Source organism: Electrona antarctica, assembly GCF_951216825.1.
Source record: "Electrona antarctica genome assembly, chromosome: 15".
In the NCBI taxonomy this organism is placed as follows: domain Eukaryota; kingdom Metazoa; phylum Chordata; class Actinopteri; order Myctophiformes; family Myctophidae; genus Electrona; species Electrona antarctica.
Window position 1 is genome coordinate 13,271,842 of NC_136796.1, and position 20,025 is coordinate 13,291,866.

Sequence of the window (20,025 nt, forward strand, 5' to 3'; positions counted from 1 at the left end):
ATGGAGTGTGTTGTCTAACCTCAGTGTGTCGTCGACTCGTCATGGCATCAGGCGCAAATGGATCAATCGGCTCCATATTATATGCAGCTCTACAACAATCCTGACAAAGAGGACACAGACAGCCAGACTTTGCAAAAGATAAAATATCAAAACTGCAAAATGTTGCAAAACTGACCAACATAACATAGATTGTCATATATAGCCTAATACCTTTACTCTACATCTGCAGTCTCTTCTGCTTTGCTGTGGCCTTCAAGGGAGCCTTGGTCTATTTCCATGTCCGCCTCATCAGAGCTGTTGGCCACAGGACGGTACAGAGGGGAGTATGTGTGTTCAGGCAAGCAGTTTGCGGGGTTGGGGGAACTCTGAAGGGATGGAGAGGGACTGGGAGCTGGGGCCTGCTGGCACGCCGTCGGACGTTTACGCCGCCTTTGCAGCAGCGAGTCTTTCATCCTCCTGGACAAGTCTTCCTCTGGTGGCTTCCAAACAACCAACTCCATGCAGGAATGTCTCACGGACTGAGCCACTGCGTAGGGGAGGATGTCGCTGATCCCACGTTGTAACCTCTCCTTCAGGGCTTCTGATATCACCAGCCTGGGAAATGGCTCCACATCCAGGTCTTCATCCTCATCCTCCCCGGTTATTATATTCCCAATCTCCCGAAGTTGTCTCTGAGCTGCTTCTATCTCCACACAGGATCCCTCCGTCTCTGGACGGCTCAGAGTGGAGGATGATCCAGGCAAGGGAATGTCCTGAGGCCCTTGGCTGGTTTGTGGAAGTGCAGGGCTGGACGGTTGTGCAGACAGAGAAGGACAGCTTCTTCCTGGAGGCCAGTCGTCACAAAGGCTAGAGCTGGAGTTCTCCAGAAAGCTGGATTCTGCCTCTACTATTAGTCTCCTTTTTTTGGCACCACATCCGTCTTCATCAGATCTCCTCCTATGCTTTCTAAGGCGTCTCCTCTCCCAGCTTGTGTCAGAAAGTGCTTCACTCTGTTGTTGGCTGGAGACAGTGGAGAGGCTTGGTGGACCGAGGTCAATCCTCATGTCAGGACGTTTGGTGAGGCCTGATAATGAATACATAGCCGCAGTGGAGTTATCCAGAAGGTCGGATTCTACCTCTGTAATCAGTCTCCTTCTTTTGGCACTGCATCCTTCATCACCAGCTCTCTTCCTATGCTTTCTAAGACATTGCCTATCCCAGCTGGTGTTAGAAAGTGCTCCATTCTGCTGTTGGCTGGAGATGCTTGGTGGACCATGGTCGATCCTCATTTCAGGAAGGCTGGTGAGGAGGGACGAGAATGAATACATAGTCGGCAGGCACCGCAACTCACTAGGTCTAGCTGCCCCTTGATGTTTGTGATGTTGACGTTGTGTTTGGTCTATTGTTGACTTTCATTAGCAGGCATTTCGCTGCGTTTGCGACATGAACATCTACAGGTAACAAAGACTTGAATAACACTACTTTCAAATGCAGCTACATCACTCTTATAAGCTGCAAATATTTTGCAAAAGAACACGCCTTTGATATCTCAGGTCAGAATAGGTCAGTCCTATGATGTCATTGATCTATGACGTATCTATGATATTGTCGTACGACTCCAAATTTGGGCAAGGTGACTGCCTGAACTGACTGCCTTTGACTTCCTTAGGAAATGACTGCCTTTGACTTCCATAGGAAATGAAAGTTAAATATTTCCAAAAATATAAAAAGTTGAAAAAGGTAATTCTGGTCTACTACTGGCTGCCTTGGTGTCTTGACAGACAGACAGACAGACAGACAGACAGACAGACAGACAGACAGACAGACAGACATTTCTATAGGATCTGCCTCCTACAGAGCCACGTTGTAAAAAGAGAGAGAGAGACTTCCAGTCAGCTCACGTGCACACTGCACATCCTTCTCATTATTGTGTGTCTCATTGGTAGTCATGGCGACACTCATTTATGTGCGCTAATTGTTGGCTGAAAATAGGATGACAATGAGTTGGCTCAGAAACGCCAGCGGTGACGATCTGCTCCCATCACAATGTAGTGACTGACTGAAGACAAAAGGCCAGATGGTATGTGTCCCTTAAGTCTCTAATACAATGAGCAGAAGAGACGTCCAAACCAGAGCGCTACCCTGACAATGGGAACGCCTGAAGGTCATACAAAAAAGTGGCACAAATTTGTCTAAATAAAATTTCACATGCTCTGATTGGTTGGAAAGATGAAGTAGACGATGGACAGGCACGAGGCTTTGTCCTCTTGCTTGTTGTGACGACACTGTCGGCGAGTCGCAGAAACTATATGAATGTTCAAAAAGACACTTGGTCATGTAAAGAATAAATTGACCTTGACTGTGTCCTTTTAAATAAGGCAATAGTATTGCATTTCACAGACACGTGAAATGTGCTTTCTACCTTTTCCACAACATGAAATTGAGCTCCATTTCCACAACAGGCACAATTGGACAATACGATATGTAACCGTATAATACTGGTCGTTCTATTTTATGCTGCACCAGTCAATCAGTCATGTTGACACTGGGGTCCATATTGGTCTAACCACATTCTGAGCCGCTTAAGTACCAATCAACTCAAATGTTCTACTGCAAATGAAACAGACAGATGTTTCATAACATGAGTATGTCCATGTAAATTGTATATATGGATGGATTGTATACTGTGTACAATTTCCTCTCTTTTATCTCCTCTGTTTCTCTGATCTGTTCATATCTACTCTGTACTCTACGTCTCTCTCTCTCTCTCTCTCTCTCTCTCTCTCTCTCTCTCTCTCTCTCTCTCTCTCTCTCGCTCTCTCTCTCTCTCTCTCACACACACACACACACACGCATACACAAAGTGGCTTGCTGCGTGGCTTTAGAATAACAGAAAGCCATGCATCTAGTGCTGACAGACCAATGCATAATTGCATTTGTGTGTTTGAAAATGATGAATGATAGATAGAATGTCTGTAGAAAACAATGTCAAGCCCATTAAATTCTTTCAATTTATATTTTATAAAATCTGAATGTGTTTGGTTGCATGTGCTCATTTGCACGATTGTGTGTGTGTGTGTGTGTGTGTGTGTGTGTGTGTGTGTGTGTGTGTGTGTGTGTGTGTGTGTGTGTGTGTGTGTGTGTGTGTGTGTGTGTGTGCGCTAGTCTCTTGGGATGATGTGACTTACTGTAATTCTCCTATCTGGGCAGAACGGTGAGTCTGGGAAGTGTCTCCCAAAGGAACCTATAATTCCCTTTGAACGCGCACACGCACATGCACATGCACATGCACACGCACACACACACACACGCACGCACGCACGCACGCACGCACGCACGCACGCACGCACGCACGCACGCACGCACGCACGCACGCACGCACAAGCTGTCATGTGTGAGGAGTCAGTCAGTGTCCCCGGGTTCCAGGGTGACAGATAGCAGAGGGACCAGACACTTCCTGTGTTCGCCGGGTTCGTCCTATCAGAGGCGAGGATCTCATCTGACACAGCCGGCTGAACGCCGCCCCATAATCACATCAGAGAGGGAGCACAGGCAGTGACAAATCACATTACAGCCCCTGACTCACTCTGTGTGTGTGTGTGTGTGTGTGTGTGTGTGTGTGTGTGTGTGTGTGTGTGTGTGTGTGTGTGTGTGTGTGTGTGTGTGTGTGTGTGTGTGTGTGTGTGACTGTGTGTGTGTGTGTGTGTGTGGTGTGTGTGTGTGTGTGTGTGTGTGTGTGTGTGTGTGTGTGTGTGTGGCGCTCTCAATGAAGATTCATGCTTTGGCCAGTGGGCGAGAGAGAGAGAGTAATGTCATAGAGAAACGCAGTGTACTGTGTGTGTGTGTGTGTGTGTGTGTGTGTGTGTGTGTGTGTGTGTGTGTGTGTGTGTGTGTGTGTGTGTGTGTGTGTGTGTGTGTGTGTGTGTGTGTGTGTGTGGGGGCGTGTGTGTGTGTGTGTGCGTGCGTAAAATGCTGACATAAGTCCTCCTTCTAGCTGGAGTGTCACTCGGTGAGCTGGATGGCCAGCTGGCTTCTTTCTCTTTGACTGCATGGTGTGAAGTCATCCATCTGTGATTCACTCTTACTCATTCTACAGTACACCAACGGTAAAATCCTGAGCATTGTGCGTGCGTGCGTTTGTGCGTGCGTGCGTTTGTGCGTGCGTTTGTGCGTTTGTGCGTGCGTGCGTGCGTGCGTGCGTGCGTGCGTGCGTGCGTGCGTGCGTGCGTGCGTGCGTGGAAAGAGATCATTATTCTTATTTGAATATCCTATAGACAGTGTATGGTGCATCTTTGTATTAGTGCTGTTTGATGTACAGGTGGGTGTAAAGCTGGATCAGGCTAGTCAGGTAGACATGGTTTCATATTCTAAACCCCCTGTAGTATGAAACCAAATAGGATAATCCCCCTGGTTAGAAATATGATGAGAAATCTCACTCTCTCTCTCTCTCTCTCTCGCACACGCACGCGCACCCGCTCATGCTCACGCACGCGCACACGCACACGCACACACACACACACACACACACACACACACACACACACACACACACACACACACACACATTAATGAGCACACATCATTGCCGTGGCTATGTATATTCCATTGAGATCAGATGGCATTGTCACACGCACGCACGCACGCACGCACGCACGCACGCACGCACGCACGCACGCACGCACGCACGCACGGACGCGTGCACATGTGGTCTCTCACAGGCGCACAAACAAGTCACATGAAGTAAGAGGTGTGTTGCATTCATAGACATGTTGTTCTGCACAGTACTCCTTTGAAATGTACCTGAGGAAGCCATTCTGTGTTGTTGACAGGCAATTATAATATATGGCATAATAACATATTACCATATGGGTAAAAATATCCTGAGCATAATGTGGTTGTTTGGTCCATTTTAATTCTAAAATGGAAATGCAGAAAATGTTATGCATACATTACTTAATGCCTTGCAGGATGGAAGATATCTTGATTTTCATGACATAATTGTTTTTTGTTTGTAAAGTGATGTTTTAAAGGCTATAGCTAGATTACCAGAATGCCTTAGCAATCACAATCAATCACACCATCAAGACAAGCAAGGTTATTAACATTTAAGAGACGGCTGTTCTTGACAAAGCTCCATGAATCCGGAGATGATTCAAGTGGCACAGGCAAGAAACAGGCTCTCTCATCCAAGTGTAAATCACATGGCACATGCATATATATAGCCCTATTGGTCCAGCCAGTGTCTTTCAATTTTGATCATAATTACAGAGAATTGTCTCGTTATGAGGCCCTCAGATGAGAGGATGGCACCCGTCATGGAACAATGAGACAGTTGATGAATGAAAAGAGCGCTTCTCTAGTCTGTAATTTGCATAATTGAAGACCACGTATGGTACGGTATACTGTGGGCTGTGAGACCAACGCAGACCATAAATGTGAATCATACATTTAGCTGAAGTTAAACATGTGATTTCTATTCATACCACATTAGCTGTTATGAATCTATCTATTTTGCCAATAGGTGTTCTCCTCTCCTCTCCTCTCCTCTCCTCTCCTCTCCTCTCCTCCGCTGTGGCTCCTGCTGTCCATTAATAACTCAACTCGGCACCCACTTTTATCTCCTCTTCATTCCTTTCCTTGCCCTATCCTCTTCTTTCCTTCTCTTTTTCCTCTCTCGCTCTCTTCTGTTCTCCTCCTCTCATCCTTTCTATAGCTCCACGTGGTTGACTGTCCTCATCCTATTGATCTATGTTTCCTGTAAAGCGGGTACTGTATGCAGGACATATTACCCATCCATATACCACTCCCAGCCTGGGAATCCAATAGCAGGAACACACACACTGCCACTGTGGCTCACACGGATCAGCATGCAGTCAATGACATGGACTTGATGTAATCAATAGGGGACAGAACACACTTAAATACACTGACAAGCATATGGATCATACATGTAAGTCATAAATGATATGCTGGAACACAAACACACACACACACTGACGCACGCACACATGCACAACATGTAAACTGTGTGTACTTACATTAAATACATATCCTCTTAACATACAACTCACGGTATACGTTACTGCCAACCATTTTGCAAAGCATATTGTGGATTATTTAATTTTCGAAGAAGGCACTCGTTATATTCATTTTAATACTTTATGAAAAAAAACTTACAGTTATTATTATCGTTGCATTTACATTTTTTGGCCCTAGCCAAAAATAGTAACATTGGACAAAAGGTATACACATGCTGGACAAAATGTTCCTGGAGGCTGAAACCTTGACAGTCAAACATGCCAATGAAAAAAACAGTGATATAGTGACATCACAATATCATCCCCTCCCCTAACCCCTCCCTCTTTATCATACAACAACAGCTGTGGGTGAGGTGGATCACCACCCATCACCACCGACAAGGCAAACCAGGCATACTTAATGAACTGGTGGGCGTGTCCACATAAAAATGACATTTTAACAAAATACTGTACACTATTTTGACATAAAAATAATACCTGATGATCGTGTTTTAGGGAAAAACATCACGGCATCTTTAAGTACAATATATATTATAGCCAAAGCTGTGAATAGACAATTACTGTAAATGTGTTGACATTGGTATGGCCATTTAACCATAACCAATAACCATTGAAAAAACAACAGACAATCCGGGAACAGCCTTTATTGAATTAAAATGCAATATAGCCAACATGTTTCGACCATGAAATCATGGTCGGAATTATTGCAGATACGACCAGAGATTTTCTGGCATTGGTCACATGCAAGCATACGGACACACACACACACACACACACACACACACACACACACACACACACACACACACACACACACACACACACACACACACACACACACACACACACACACACACGATATTGACAGATTAATCAGCATTCCTGATTATAGATCCATGTGAAGCCTCATCCATCCATCCAGTACTTCAGGAACTATATATTTCTAAGGAGAAAGACTGCGTGCTGATATCTAGATACATGCTGCTTACTGTACACTGATACATTAAATCATGGACCTATTAGCGTGACGCAGGATACTCAGGGAGATAAAGAAATAGATAAGAAAGACATAGTGAGAGGAAGGGAGCTTTACCCTATAGTCGGGGTATTAAGATCTTGGCGTCATGTGGTTTAATTTACTCTGATGTCCTAAAACCACAAAGATGAAGTGTGTGTGTGTGTGTGTGTGTGTGTGTGTGTGTGTGTGTGTGTGTGTGTGTGTGTGTGTGTGTGTGTGTGTGTGTGTGTGTGTGTGTGTGTGTGTGTGTGTGTGTGTGTGTGTGTCACTGTGTGTGGGCTGTTACTCTACTTGTGAGGACCATATGTCCCCGCAAGTATAGTAGAATTTGATGAAATACACATTGTGAGGACCAGAAAATGGTAGGTGTCGTGTACCAACAATAGCCAATCTGCAAGCTTGTAGATCTGCTATTTTCGGCTTTTCGTTTATTGTTACAAAATGTTTTTTTTACCATACAATATTACTTTATTCAGCTCTCATTGAAATGTGTCTTGCGACTCAGCAGCCATGTATGCAACACATAATATACACATCAGACCCGCTCTAGTGATTTCTTAAGGCTCAAGGTTCCTCAGGCCCAGACAGAGTTGGGCAAGACAGCTTTTTCTGTCAATGGCCCAACTTCGTGGAATGAACTCCAAAACTCTTTAAAACTGAGCTCCCTGCCATCCTTCGGTCAGTTCAAAGGAATGCTCCAGAACATTTTTCACCATGATTGCTCCTGCTTCAATTGATCTATTTTACTGATGGTTGTTCTGTATAAAGTTCCTTTGTAATTTATCCTGATTTATAATGTTGTTTGATTGTAAACCTCGGCTACAATGAGGGCTTGCCCTCAACTGTATTCCGAGTATAAATAAAGGTGATGATGATGATGATTTGACACAGAAACAAAGCAAAACAAATGCATAAAAACATGAAGACAACTTCAGACAAGAGCCACCGTCCTGACTATCCCTGGCCAGTTTCTATATCAAGCCTCAAAATCGACTGATGAACAAAGAACATTTTACGTCCATAAAATCGCCGTTCTAAAATGTTATTGTTCTCTCTGTATTGAAGTATACAGTGTGTAGTAATACAAGCGTGTACATGCGTGCGGCGTGCGTGCGCATGTGCGTGTGCGTGCAATGCATGTATGTGTTTGTCTGAAAGGGAGAGGGCAAGTACGTGACTGATAAACGAGAGGGAAAACGTGTTGAGAAGAGAGTGGGAGGGAGGTAGTGTGAATTTCTGAATGTGAGTCAAGAGTCAGACAGTCAGCGTGGGTAGAGAGCAACCTGTAAAACTCTTGTTACTCCACACACACACACACACACGCACACGCACACGCACACGCACACACACACACACACACACACACACACACACACACACACATACACACACACACACACACACACACCACACCACACCACACCACACACACAGTCACACGCACACACACACACACACACACACACACACACACACACACACACACACACACACACACACACACACACACACACACATCCCTCAGTTTGTGTTAGGCAAATGAACTTGTGTGTACAGTAAGCAGTCTAGAGAGAGTAATATAACAAGAGACTCAACGATCCGACACTTGCAAATTAAAAAGCAAGCATTGACAAAACGCATATTATTCAATTAAGATTGTAATTTGCAATTACTGTGTTCTTCTAGAGGTTTCTGTTTAATACTCTTAATGCTGCAAATTGTGGTAAGGTATTGTAATTACTCATGTTTGCATGTGCTTGTTGTTTGTTAGCAACATAATTTGAGAAATTTCATGAAGCTTGGAGGGAATGATCAGTAGGCTGTCTGAAGAGATTGTTTTGGGTTGAAAAGATCAAAAGTCAAGGTCACAATCAAGGTCAAGGAAAGAATCATGAACACATTTTTCCCAACATCTTTTCATGAATGATCAGTAGGCTGCATCGAATAAATTCAGGTCCTGTCCCCATGTATAACTTAAGGGCAAGATTTCAACCATGGTGGTGGCATGCATTTCCAACTTGGTTCCCGACTTGCATCGTTCCTGAGTATAGTAATAGTAGTTAGAATGACTAGATGACTTACAAAATAAAGGCCAGCCTTTCCAATCAACAGACATCTAGGGCTCCATCTTGCTTCTTACATCTCCCTTACCCCTTATCCCTAAACTTATTTGCCATTTTTTACTATTTTAAAACATTTAAAAATACTTCAACTAGCCAATCTACATCGACACGTTGTTAGCTTGTAGATCGGCTATTTGTACTATTTTAAAATGTTTTAAAATAGTAAAAAATGGCAAAATTAGTTTAGGGATAAGGGGTAAGGGGTGGCGCAAGATATAGGGCCTAATATTTCTGGATTCAGATGTCTGTGCAGCCTGTTGTTCACCGTGAGTCTGGCAGCTGAAAATACTTACTCAGAGGGCACAGATGTCCTGCGGATACACATGTAGCACCTTGCCAACTGTGAAACTCCGGGAAATCGGAAGGAGTTGACTTTTCACTACTCCAGTGGGTTGTACTTTCTCAGACCAGAAATTAAATAATAATAATAATAACTTGGATTTATATAGCGCCTTTCAAGAAACCCAAGGACGCTTTACAAAACAAAAAACAAAACAAACAAACTAGTTGCCAAAAGCCAAAGTGAACAAATGTCTCTTCAGTGCAGACTTGAAAGAGTCCAATGTAGGAGTCTGGCGAATCTCCAAGGGGAGAGAGTTCCAGAGGGCAGGGGCTGCCACAAAGAAGGCTCTATCGCCACATCATGCACTGCACAATAAAGCTTGTCTTTTCTCAAAGAATGATCCTAAACTCAGTTTCTGCTAGTTATCTAGTTTGGCAACAACTTGGGAATTAAATGATGGTACTATAGATCACTCATCTGTTCCCTTTATTACTATTTAATACATATCATTATTTATCCTATAAAAATGTATATCCCAAAATGTGCAAATGAACAAATATAGGTAATCTTGAAACAAAAGGTGAGCTGGATAATCGGTTCGTCGTGTGCATCATTAATGTATTCGTTCCCATGTTTTGTCTGCTTGAAGATTCTAATCCTAATTATATCTCTGCAATCTACGCATACCATATCACACCATTAAGCCTCTACAAAATCAAATCAACTCTGCACAACATTGTAATCTCTACACACAATCTTCAGATGCATGCAACATTGCAACACCCGTTACTTCCGGTCTCCAGTATGTTGAAATAAGATTACTTCTTACGGTTCATTGTCCTTATGGGAATGGAATGACTTCAGTTTATTTTGATGCATTGCTCGCTGATTGAGGGCATCAGATTCCTTGGATATCTTTTGTACACCCTTTTTCTCCCCAATGTAGTCATTATGCCAATTCATTTCTCCCCACATTTCTGTGTTGTGATGTCACTGCAGTTGTATCCTGCTTACTCCAAGTGAAGAGGCTGCTGCATTCTGAAAAACATGTGCCTATAATACACTCCTGAATTCGGATCCATATTCATACACTCCTACATATTTAATTTCCAACAGAGGGTAGTGAAAGTTCAGCCAAATAAGTTGGGAGGAACACTTCTTCATTCACATGCTGCCTCCGGAGAATCCTGGGGAGAGGGCACCCCAATCGGATGCCATGAATATTCTGCTGTACATTAGCATGCGCTTAGCTGTTCATCCTCTGGCCCGCTCACCCCACGTCATGGCGTATTAATCTTTCAGACGATGCAGCATCCACTCACCACCAGAATTTGTCATCATACTGTTTGCTCTTCTTCTCTGTGTGTACTCTGCTCCCTCCGTGTAAGGGTAATCAATTATGCAAATAGTGCTGTTGTCGCAGCAAAATTGAACGCCGCCGGTGTGCAGATGCATGGCGTTTGTGGGTGGGGGTGAGGGATGTTGACGCAGCGTCTTATCTTGCAGCTGTGAATAAAGTGAAACTTGAAGTAGAAGCGGTGGATAATGTCAACACGAAACCTATAATGACTCTTCAGCTTCCCATTAGTGACTGACAGGCCAAAGCAGGAGGTCTAAACAGGCTTTTAGATGAGGGGAAAATGCTATTGTATACACCGCTTTTAGGCTTCTAAGTACAGAGATTAGATGACTCATGTTCTGCAGATGGAGTGTCAAGGCAGTTCATATTAAATGAAGTTCACCCAAATCAGTGAACTGTGTTCCTATTCTTGTTCTTCGGCAGAGCAGCTGCAGGTTCCAACTGCATCATTGGTTTCAGATGAATCACCATATTAGGTACAAAGAAGAAAAATGCCAGCGCGTTACGTGTTTGAGTCCCGTTCATGACGACCTTTGCTGCATGTCTCTCCCCATCTCTCTCTCTCTCTCCCTCTTTCCTGTATAACTTCACTTGTACCTATCAAAAAAGACAGAAAAGCCTAAAACAAATCTTGAAAAAAGTAGTAATACAGTGTCAGTAATCAAAGAAACGGAAAAGCTCTGACAACCAGAGATGTGAACAGCATTTTAAAGGCTTGTCTGAAAAAAAAAAAAAACAGATCTTGTATGAATGAATGAAGCTTGGAGATAACCACTAAGAATACCTCACCACTGAAGTTCAATCCGTGGAGGTCTACTGATACCAGATTGGTTTGTAAGTGGTTCCTTTTGGCCCAGGTTTCAGGCATCCTCCAGGCTTTGCATTCATATGCATTTGTCTTTTGAGAACCAATTTTAGAACCAATTTTAGGGCAATTCCCTGGCTTCATCATCCGACAGTAAGCCCTAAACAAAGAGCTATGAAAACGGTTTGAACCAGACACAGACCCCCTTTGCCCCCCTCTCTCATAATCATCACAGGCCAAAGGTTGTGCCATTGCGAGCTAGCATTTCACACGCACACAGTATGAGGCCTGTGTGTGTGTGTGTGTGTGTGTGTGTGTGTCCTCCAGTGAAATTTTTTTTAGACAAGATTCTTTTACAAAAATGTTTAGATTTTCATTATCGTGAGAACGATGGCTTCCATTTTCGCATTGCAACTTTTCAGGACTAGAAAGCCTGCAGTTTCTATTAGCTTGTATTCCCTATTGATGATGTCACTGGAGGACGGTTTCTGAACTGCCCACAGCCCTCATATGAGACACAGACAAAAATGGCACAAAAAAATTGCGCCATTTTTTCATGATTATTAGTGAGGACCTATTATATGAAGATAGGTTGAAAAGTGGTGAATTGGTCCTTTAAGGTCTGAGGAGCTTTGATACATCTCATGGTTGAAAATGACCAGGGGAGAGGGGTGGAGTTAGTTGTTTTTACACACAGAGTTAGGTTTCAGAAGCGCTTTTCAATACTTTTCATTGGTTTAATATGTTTTAACCAGCACAGAGACATAAAGGGTTTATAATAGCGTTGAGTTATGAAAATATAAAATAAAATAAGAGCTCCGCATGCATGTCTACGATGGAAAAACGGGTGTAGACAAAGCTGACACGAGCTCAGACCAGACGCGAGCTTTGTACATCAAAGTCACGATGGAATGATAGGCGGACAATTGTGGTGATCTCACCATAGGCTCGTTTTTTTGGTATACACCACTTTGATAAATGAGGGTCAGTGTGAGGAAAATCAGTACTCAGACAGACACACAGCTTGCAACTCTACAAATACGGATATATTGTGCAGTAGTTAAAGTGATGAGCAGAGCCTGAATAATTGGAGCGCGGAAGGCAGAGAGAGCTGCCTGTGGGCTGGAAAGCTTGCTGGCTAGACACTGAGTGAGGCAGGCAGGCTGGAGGGACGCGTAGCAAGGCAGGCAAGCAGAGACAACAACTGGAGTTGAACCTGAGGCACAGGAAAACACAGAGTCAAACTAAGTTCAGGCAACACAAGTACTGACAGAGAACTTGGACTTAACAGACAGTAACTTTAGTACCTCGTTGGCGAATTGAATGAGCTGACAAAGACTGGAGTGTAGAGATTGCCGTGTATAAACTGCAGGAGCCTGATGGGTGTGTTTTACTCGCAGGTGCACAAATGGACTGGCAGCAGGAAGGGAACCTTAGCGCCACGCCCAGACACACACAGAGATACTGTAGAGAAAGAGAGAAGAAACAGAGGAAGCAACCAGAAACACGGCAGCCGGGGAAGGCCCAGCCGGAACAGAAGATGTATATGGCTGTCAACTTTACATTTGAATTAATTCTTGCTATTTTTACTAATACTTGTGTGTTCAGAACCAGGTCAAGCAGGCTTCGGTGGCCTTTGGGAGACTACGGCGCCGGGTCTTCCAGAACAACAACCTCCACCTGCACACCAAGGTTGCTTTCTACAGTGCTGTCTGCGTCACCACCTTCCTCTACAGCTGTGAAACATGGACCACATACAGCCGCCACACAGGTTTCCTCCATCATGTCACCATGACTACTGTGGACAGACAATCCACAGAGTCCTAATTACATTAGCAGAGATGTAATAAATGTACCGTACCTCATCTTGGCATGACTCACAGTTAATTGCCACACCATATGTCCTGCAGAGGCTCACTGCTTAAATATATACAACATGCCACACATGTTAGTGGACACGCTGTAGTGTGTGAACCTTGTGTCCACTGTTGAATTGATGGCATCGACACGATTGTCATACTTGCAAACGTTTAAGTATGTTGCACATAGAATGGCCATGTATCATTGCATACTGTTTATAGGGCCTATAGGCTATACAGTTAACCTCACGTCACCAGTTCGCTCGAGGGGTACTACCCGGAAGACTTCGTCAGTCTTCCCGGGTCCTTCAAAACGCCACTGAGCATCTTCAATTGAAATGAAGATTGGGGGCGGGGCTGTCCCTCCTCATCTGCTCTCTATATATTATACCTATGGTGTGATCCGGTCTAGGCAATGGATAAAAATAAATAAAACGTGGTTCCGGTTTGCTGGTTCTGTTTTTTTGGTGCTGCTTTGTTTTGCAGCAATCCCCATTTAAATGCTGAATCGAGTAAAACTAACTACTATTGCTGCATCAAACGGCTCGGAGGTTAAAACATCAGCACACTGGTTTTAAATCTCAAAGACAATTTAACTAAGGAACAAACACAACGTTTTGATCATTTGCCTGATGAAGACCATTATGGTTGAAATGTTGCTCAAGTTGCTCGTGTCTTGCCCAAGGACACTTCGACATGTAGCCAGGAGGAGCCGGGATTCGCCGGGATTCGCCGACCCATGGATCATTGGACGACCTGCTCTACCTCTACCTCTTGAGCCACAGTCGCCCAGTGTGCGTATCATGTTTTAACCACCTATTTGATTCTTGCCTTGATGTCCTGCACCTGGCCTAAATGCAGGTCCTAGGTTTCCAGTACACACAATCTATTCATCATTGCTTTCTTTCACACACAGGGTTTCAGACGGTGATAAACTGCTGCAGGGCAGGCCTTTGTATGTTTACAAATTAGGGTAAAGGGAATACTATCCATCAGCGGTGTTATTATTGTATATACTATAAGTAAAGTAGAGGTTATAAGCAATCGATAACGTAATTATACTGTCACGGCTGCCACAGAGGTAACCATGTATACTGGAGCTGGTCCACAGAATGCTTTCACACACATGCCATTCATAAGTGCAGGGATATGCTGTATGCCTAATATACATACGTTCTGAATGCAACACATGATGAGAGATCACGTGTTCACACACACACACACACACACACACACGCACATCACACGCACATCACACGCACATTTGTGCGCGCACACACACACACACACACACACACACACACACACACGCACATCACACGCACATCACACGCACATTTGTGCGCACACACACACACACACACACACACACACACACACACACACACACACACACACACACACGCACATCACACGCACATCACACGCACATTTGTGCGCACACACACACACACACACACACACACACACACACACACACACACACACACACACACACACACACACACACGCGGAGGGAGGGAGGGAGGGAGAACACCACCGCAAAGCAATTTATCTCTCATGATGAATTCTCATTGGTGTCTCCGGAGACATGCAGCCCATGCTGACAAATCAACACATTTTTCACTCTTGCTATACTCCCCCTGCCTCTCTCTCCTTTCACTCACCCTCTTGCTCTCATACTTTCCCCCAATTGATTTTTTCCCCTGCCCCCGCCCCCTCCCCTCCTCTCTCGCTGAGAAAAATGCACATCCCAAGACATGACTAAAGGTTACGATAGAATCTGATAAAGAATCGGATGCCCTGTCTGTTGTGCATGTTGCTGTGCATGTGGTTGTGCATGTTTTGTATGCCCTGAAACAAAGCCAACAAAAGTTGGTTTTGAACTTTAGCGTGTCGAAGGTTCACGCTTTTGGCTCGTTTCCCAACGTAGCCCACACTGTTTTCGCTGTAATGGTGGAGCGAACCGCAGTGTGTTTTAGTAAAGGTTAACCTTCACGTGACCTTTTTACTTTGCCTCTCGTATATGCATATCACAGTTGCTGCAGCACATGCTGTAGGACTACATCTCACAGACAAAGCGTGTCCATTTTTGACTGCAGAGCCCTTGTGTGTGGGTGCGTCTCCATTTATTCATTGTTACTTGTTTTAATTATGCTTTTGTTTTTATATGTGCAGCCCTTTCAGACATGATTTGGGACCACGGTGCAAGATACTGATGGGCATGCTTGCATTGGTCAGAAGGAAGGAAGGAAGGACGGACGGACGGACGGACGGACGGACGGACGGACGGACGGACGGACGGACGGACGGACAAAAGTGATATTTCTTTGTTAAATGTAGTGTTAAATAGCTCTATAGTCCAATATAGCCTCCATGTCTCTCCAGCTCTTTAGTAAACAGAAAATACATTTTGTATCCGATCAGGAGAGAGAACTCACAGATTAAACAAGTGCAATAGGAAGTGATGACTCAATGAAATGAGCCGACACAATTGGAACTGGAACACTATAAAGAATTGATGCTGATTAATGGGTAGGCCTATATACCCTTGGCTGAAATTGGCAACCCATCCTTTAAGGAGGAAAAAGAGACCGCAGTAAAAGTAGGCACAGGTAGACAAATTATTGACCTTTATTTAATCAGGGAAGACCTCTCTTTTGCAAGGATGCCCTGCAAGAGTACAACACTGCATACAAAACAAGTACAGTCGCTATGTGTTCATTGTGTTGCATCTTCAAGTAGTGCCTTAACTTGATTCTATTGAGACCAGTTTGTGAGACCAGTGGGCGAAAGGAGTGGAACGATTGGACAAGGAGGGAGGGAGAGAAATGTGGAAAGAAGCACAGAGAATGGGGGAATAATGAAGAGGGGTGTGAGGAAGAAAAAGAGGAGTAGAGAAATAGTCACAGTTGCACCATTTCCTTTGCTATATGTCTGAAGTCATTTCTATACATTGGAAACAGTTGTGTTACCGGCCTAAGCTCCCATTACCTGCACAGTGTATTCTACCAAGCACGCATGAACGCACGCACACGTGCACACAAACCACCACATGCATACACGTGACAGGCACACACCAAAGAAACCAATGCAATCTGCGTAAACCTGTGTAATTGAACTTTATCAGAAGATGTTCAGCTACAGTAGCCTATACGTGTGTTTATATTTTAAAGCGGAGGTGGCAGTAAGGAATAGGAACCTTTTTGCAAATGCATATCGGATTGGATCCCGCCGAGCGAGTTGCTTTGGAACCGGCATGCTGCGGCCGGGAAACGTGGCGGGCTGAGATCGTGGCGGGTATCGTAGCACGCTGCAGATGATCACACTTTGTATTCTCTGATTACTGAGGCTCTGCCCTTATCTGCAAACTGCCACATGGATACTTGGTGGTCAGCTTGAACGTAACGTTACACAGTAAAATCCTGAGTGTTAATTCAACTCTGAAAGGGTACAAATTTACATTCATGGGTTCTTTGCTTTCCTGGTTTTTCCCTCCCAGATCTCTCTCTAAACTTCTGTCCATCACTTTAATCTTACAAGCTACGGGAGCCATCAGCATCCAACTTTACAGTCTGTAGGCCAAGGAAGACAAGATCAGAAGGAATGTTCAACATCAGGCACTAACAGTAACTTGACAATGGTCTACTCTATGGAGTATGGACCAATAAGAACAGAGGGCTTAAATAGACAGGGATTAACAGGACACAGGTGAACTCAAAATACAATCATCACAGGTTATGGTAATAGGTACCATGTTTTACTGAGGATAAGGTTAGAAATAAGTTTGGAGTTAGGCATAGTTTTACTGGGGTTAATTTTAGGAATAGGGTTAGGTTTCGGCACCGTTTTACTGAGGTTAAGGTTAGGTTTTACCGTTTAAGCATCATTTACTTAGGTTACTTTAGGAATACCAGCGACTTTGTTGGTATACATTGGTATTCATACTGGTATTCAGTAAAAAATATTTAGGACGACCGTTGAGACGATTCTACTCTATGGCTCCGAGACATTGACACTTTCAAAGAAACTAGAGAAACGGCACTTACCGCCTTCTAATGAGAGCGCAACATCTGTCTTGGAAGAGCCACCCATCGACTAATCTAATATACAGCAACCTTCCCTGTGTTTCCTCACTAGTCCAATCCAGAAGAACACAGTTTGCCGGCCACTGCTACAGAGCTGATAATGAGGTTATATCTTCCCTTCTTCTGCCTCAAAGCAGACCAGAGGTAGAAAACTGTCGTTCCCTGCTGTCATCGCTATAGGGACACATGCATCAGTAAGCAGGAACTGGGGGTGGAATGAAGGACCGGGAAGTCTGGCGTGGCATTGTGAAATCCATGATCTCGACCGCAGTCTATCTATCTATCTATCTATCTATCTATCTATCTATCTATCTATCTATCTATCTATCTATCTATCTATCTATCCTGTAGTGTAAACTGTGATAAATGCAAGTCGTGAGTAGGCTGCCCAGCCTACGGTGGATCAATCAGGTCACTCCACCAAATTATATTTCTGGTTAGTTAAACTGTAATGTGCAATCTATTATGCATGGTTAGCAACACTTGTTGTAGGCAGTATACAATGCATCGGTAACACATGTAATCAAAAACAGACTAACAGGTGAACAGTTTCAAGGTACATAATTAGCAGTAGGCAGTAATGAGAGCAAAATGCAGTGCAGAAAATAATAAACACATCAAGCTCCATAAGCCTGCCTCCTCGAATCTGTCCTTGAACGAGAAAAAGGACGGGAGGAAAATAAAGGAGGAAAAAACTATGTTGTCTGGCAAATGGAGACATAAAAAAATCAATTATGAAAATGTTAATGAAAGTACATTGTTAAGAGTTCAGAAAAAACCATCAAGAATAGTCTGTAAAGTGAATTTACGAAAGTGAATTTAGCCTTCAGTGTTTCTGAATAAAAACCCTTTTTTCTTCTCTTACGCACCTGTCACATTGTAGGTGTGCAAATTACTCATTTATGTTCTTACTCATTTTTGTTCATGTGGTTCAGTTTCCTGTGGGGTCACTCACTGCGCCTCCAACATCATTTTGATTGCATCAGGCTCCATTAGCAGCTTCTCCCGTGTTTTGTCTCACGCTGTGCCTTCTGTCAGTTGGTCCCTGATTATTTGATCATACAATATTCCATATTCATAGGCTCATTGGTTTTCGTCTCAGAAGGACTCTCCTCCTGCATGGCACTCAATTGGGATTTGCGAGTGGTTGCAGTCTGCTTTTATGTTGATGTTGTGTCTTTTCAGTTCCGATTTGATCAAGGCTGTGAGTACTATTCCTAGTAATATCCAGGCACAGAGGAAAAGGTTTCCAGCCAGAGGGTTGTAGTCTGTCGTCAGTCTGCCTTGGATCAGTGTGAAGATAATCCCAAAGAGCTGAGCAAAAGCATTGAGGAGACCCGTGGAGGTTCCTTCAGATTCAGGATAGGTGATCTCCACTCCAAACTCAAAGCCCAGAGGGATGTAGCCGGTTATGAAGAAACCAAGTACTCCAGAAGTGAGGAAGACCACGTAGATGTTGCTGAGGAGCAGAGTGAAGGTGAACACCAGCATGCTCAAAAATGACAGGAAGTACACTATCAGAATGGTCAACTTGTATGTCTTGGTGTAGTCCAGCCAGAGGCCACAGATGATGGAGCCCACCATACCAGCTACAACCAGAGTCAATCCAATACGCCCTGCATTCAACTCCTGGTCCTCAAAGCAAGCCATGACCATCTGGTTAAGAATGGTAGATATGGAGTAGAAGGAGCCAGTCATTATTCCATAGCTGATGAGTAATAGTGTGAAAGCCTTGTTTTTGAAGAGGTTGACTATTGATCCTTTATAAGAGTAGTCCTCTGGAGGATTATCTGGCAGCACAGCTTGAGCATGGCTGGGCGGCAGCGGGGGGCGGTCCTTTATCACTATGACTGTGAGTATGAGGAGGAAAGTGGAGACAATGGCAGTGCCATAGAACATGATGCTGATGTTGTTTCCCATTTTCCCAAGGTCCTCCGGAGTGTTGGGAACCAAGACGGGTGGCAGCAAAAAACCTATAGCTGATCCCAACTGATTCCCAAGCACGGCCGTAGCACACGCTGTCGATACCTCTTTGGGACCAAACCAGACCGAGGCGATGTGGGACGGCAGGCCAAGAATAAATACTTGGGCACAGGCACATATGATCTGTGCCAGCATGGTCACGGCAAAGCGATCAGGGTGTACACTGGCGCACTTCAGCCAGGCCCCGAGACAGTTCAACACTGCCCCCAGTATTGCTGTTAGTCTCAAGCCCTTCTTATTAAGCAGCCATGCAGCAGGGAAGATGAGTGGGATGTAGGCAACCATGTAGACTATAGACAGCCAGTCCACCTGGTTGCTGGTCACACCGTAGTAGTGGGTGAAGATATTATTGATGATACCGTATTGGATCCACTGGAAACCGTTGACAAGCGAATTCAAACTGAAAACTGCCAGGATGGCGAAGCGACACCAGTACAGTCTGGTTTCCTTACTTTTCTCATTGCATCCTGCCTCTCCTACGCTGCTCAT

General features: G+C 44.2%; 2 protein-coding genes across 2 annotated transcripts; both read right to left on the reverse strand.

Annotated features, from left to right (window-relative positions):
• Positions 1-212: 212 nt before the first annotated feature.
• Positions 213-1,043, reverse strand: LOC306937933 (uncharacterized protein; the record flags this gene model as incomplete). Its single annotated transcript, XM_079521959.1, has 1 exon — positions 213-1,043. One exon carries the CDS (start codon positions 1,041-1,043, stop codon positions 213-215), a length of 831 nt encoding a protein of 276 aa, XP_079378085.1.
• A 17,608-nt stretch (positions 1,044-18,651) lies between these two features.
• LOC306937934 (choline/ethanolamine transporter FLVCR1-like) lies at positions 18,652-20,025 on the reverse strand (the record flags this gene model as incomplete). The annotated part of the gene is made up of 1 exon (XM_079521960.1): positions 18,652-20,025. One exon carries the CDS (start codon positions 20,023-20,025, stop codon positions 18,652-18,654), a length of 1,374 nt encoding a protein of 457 aa, XP_079378086.1.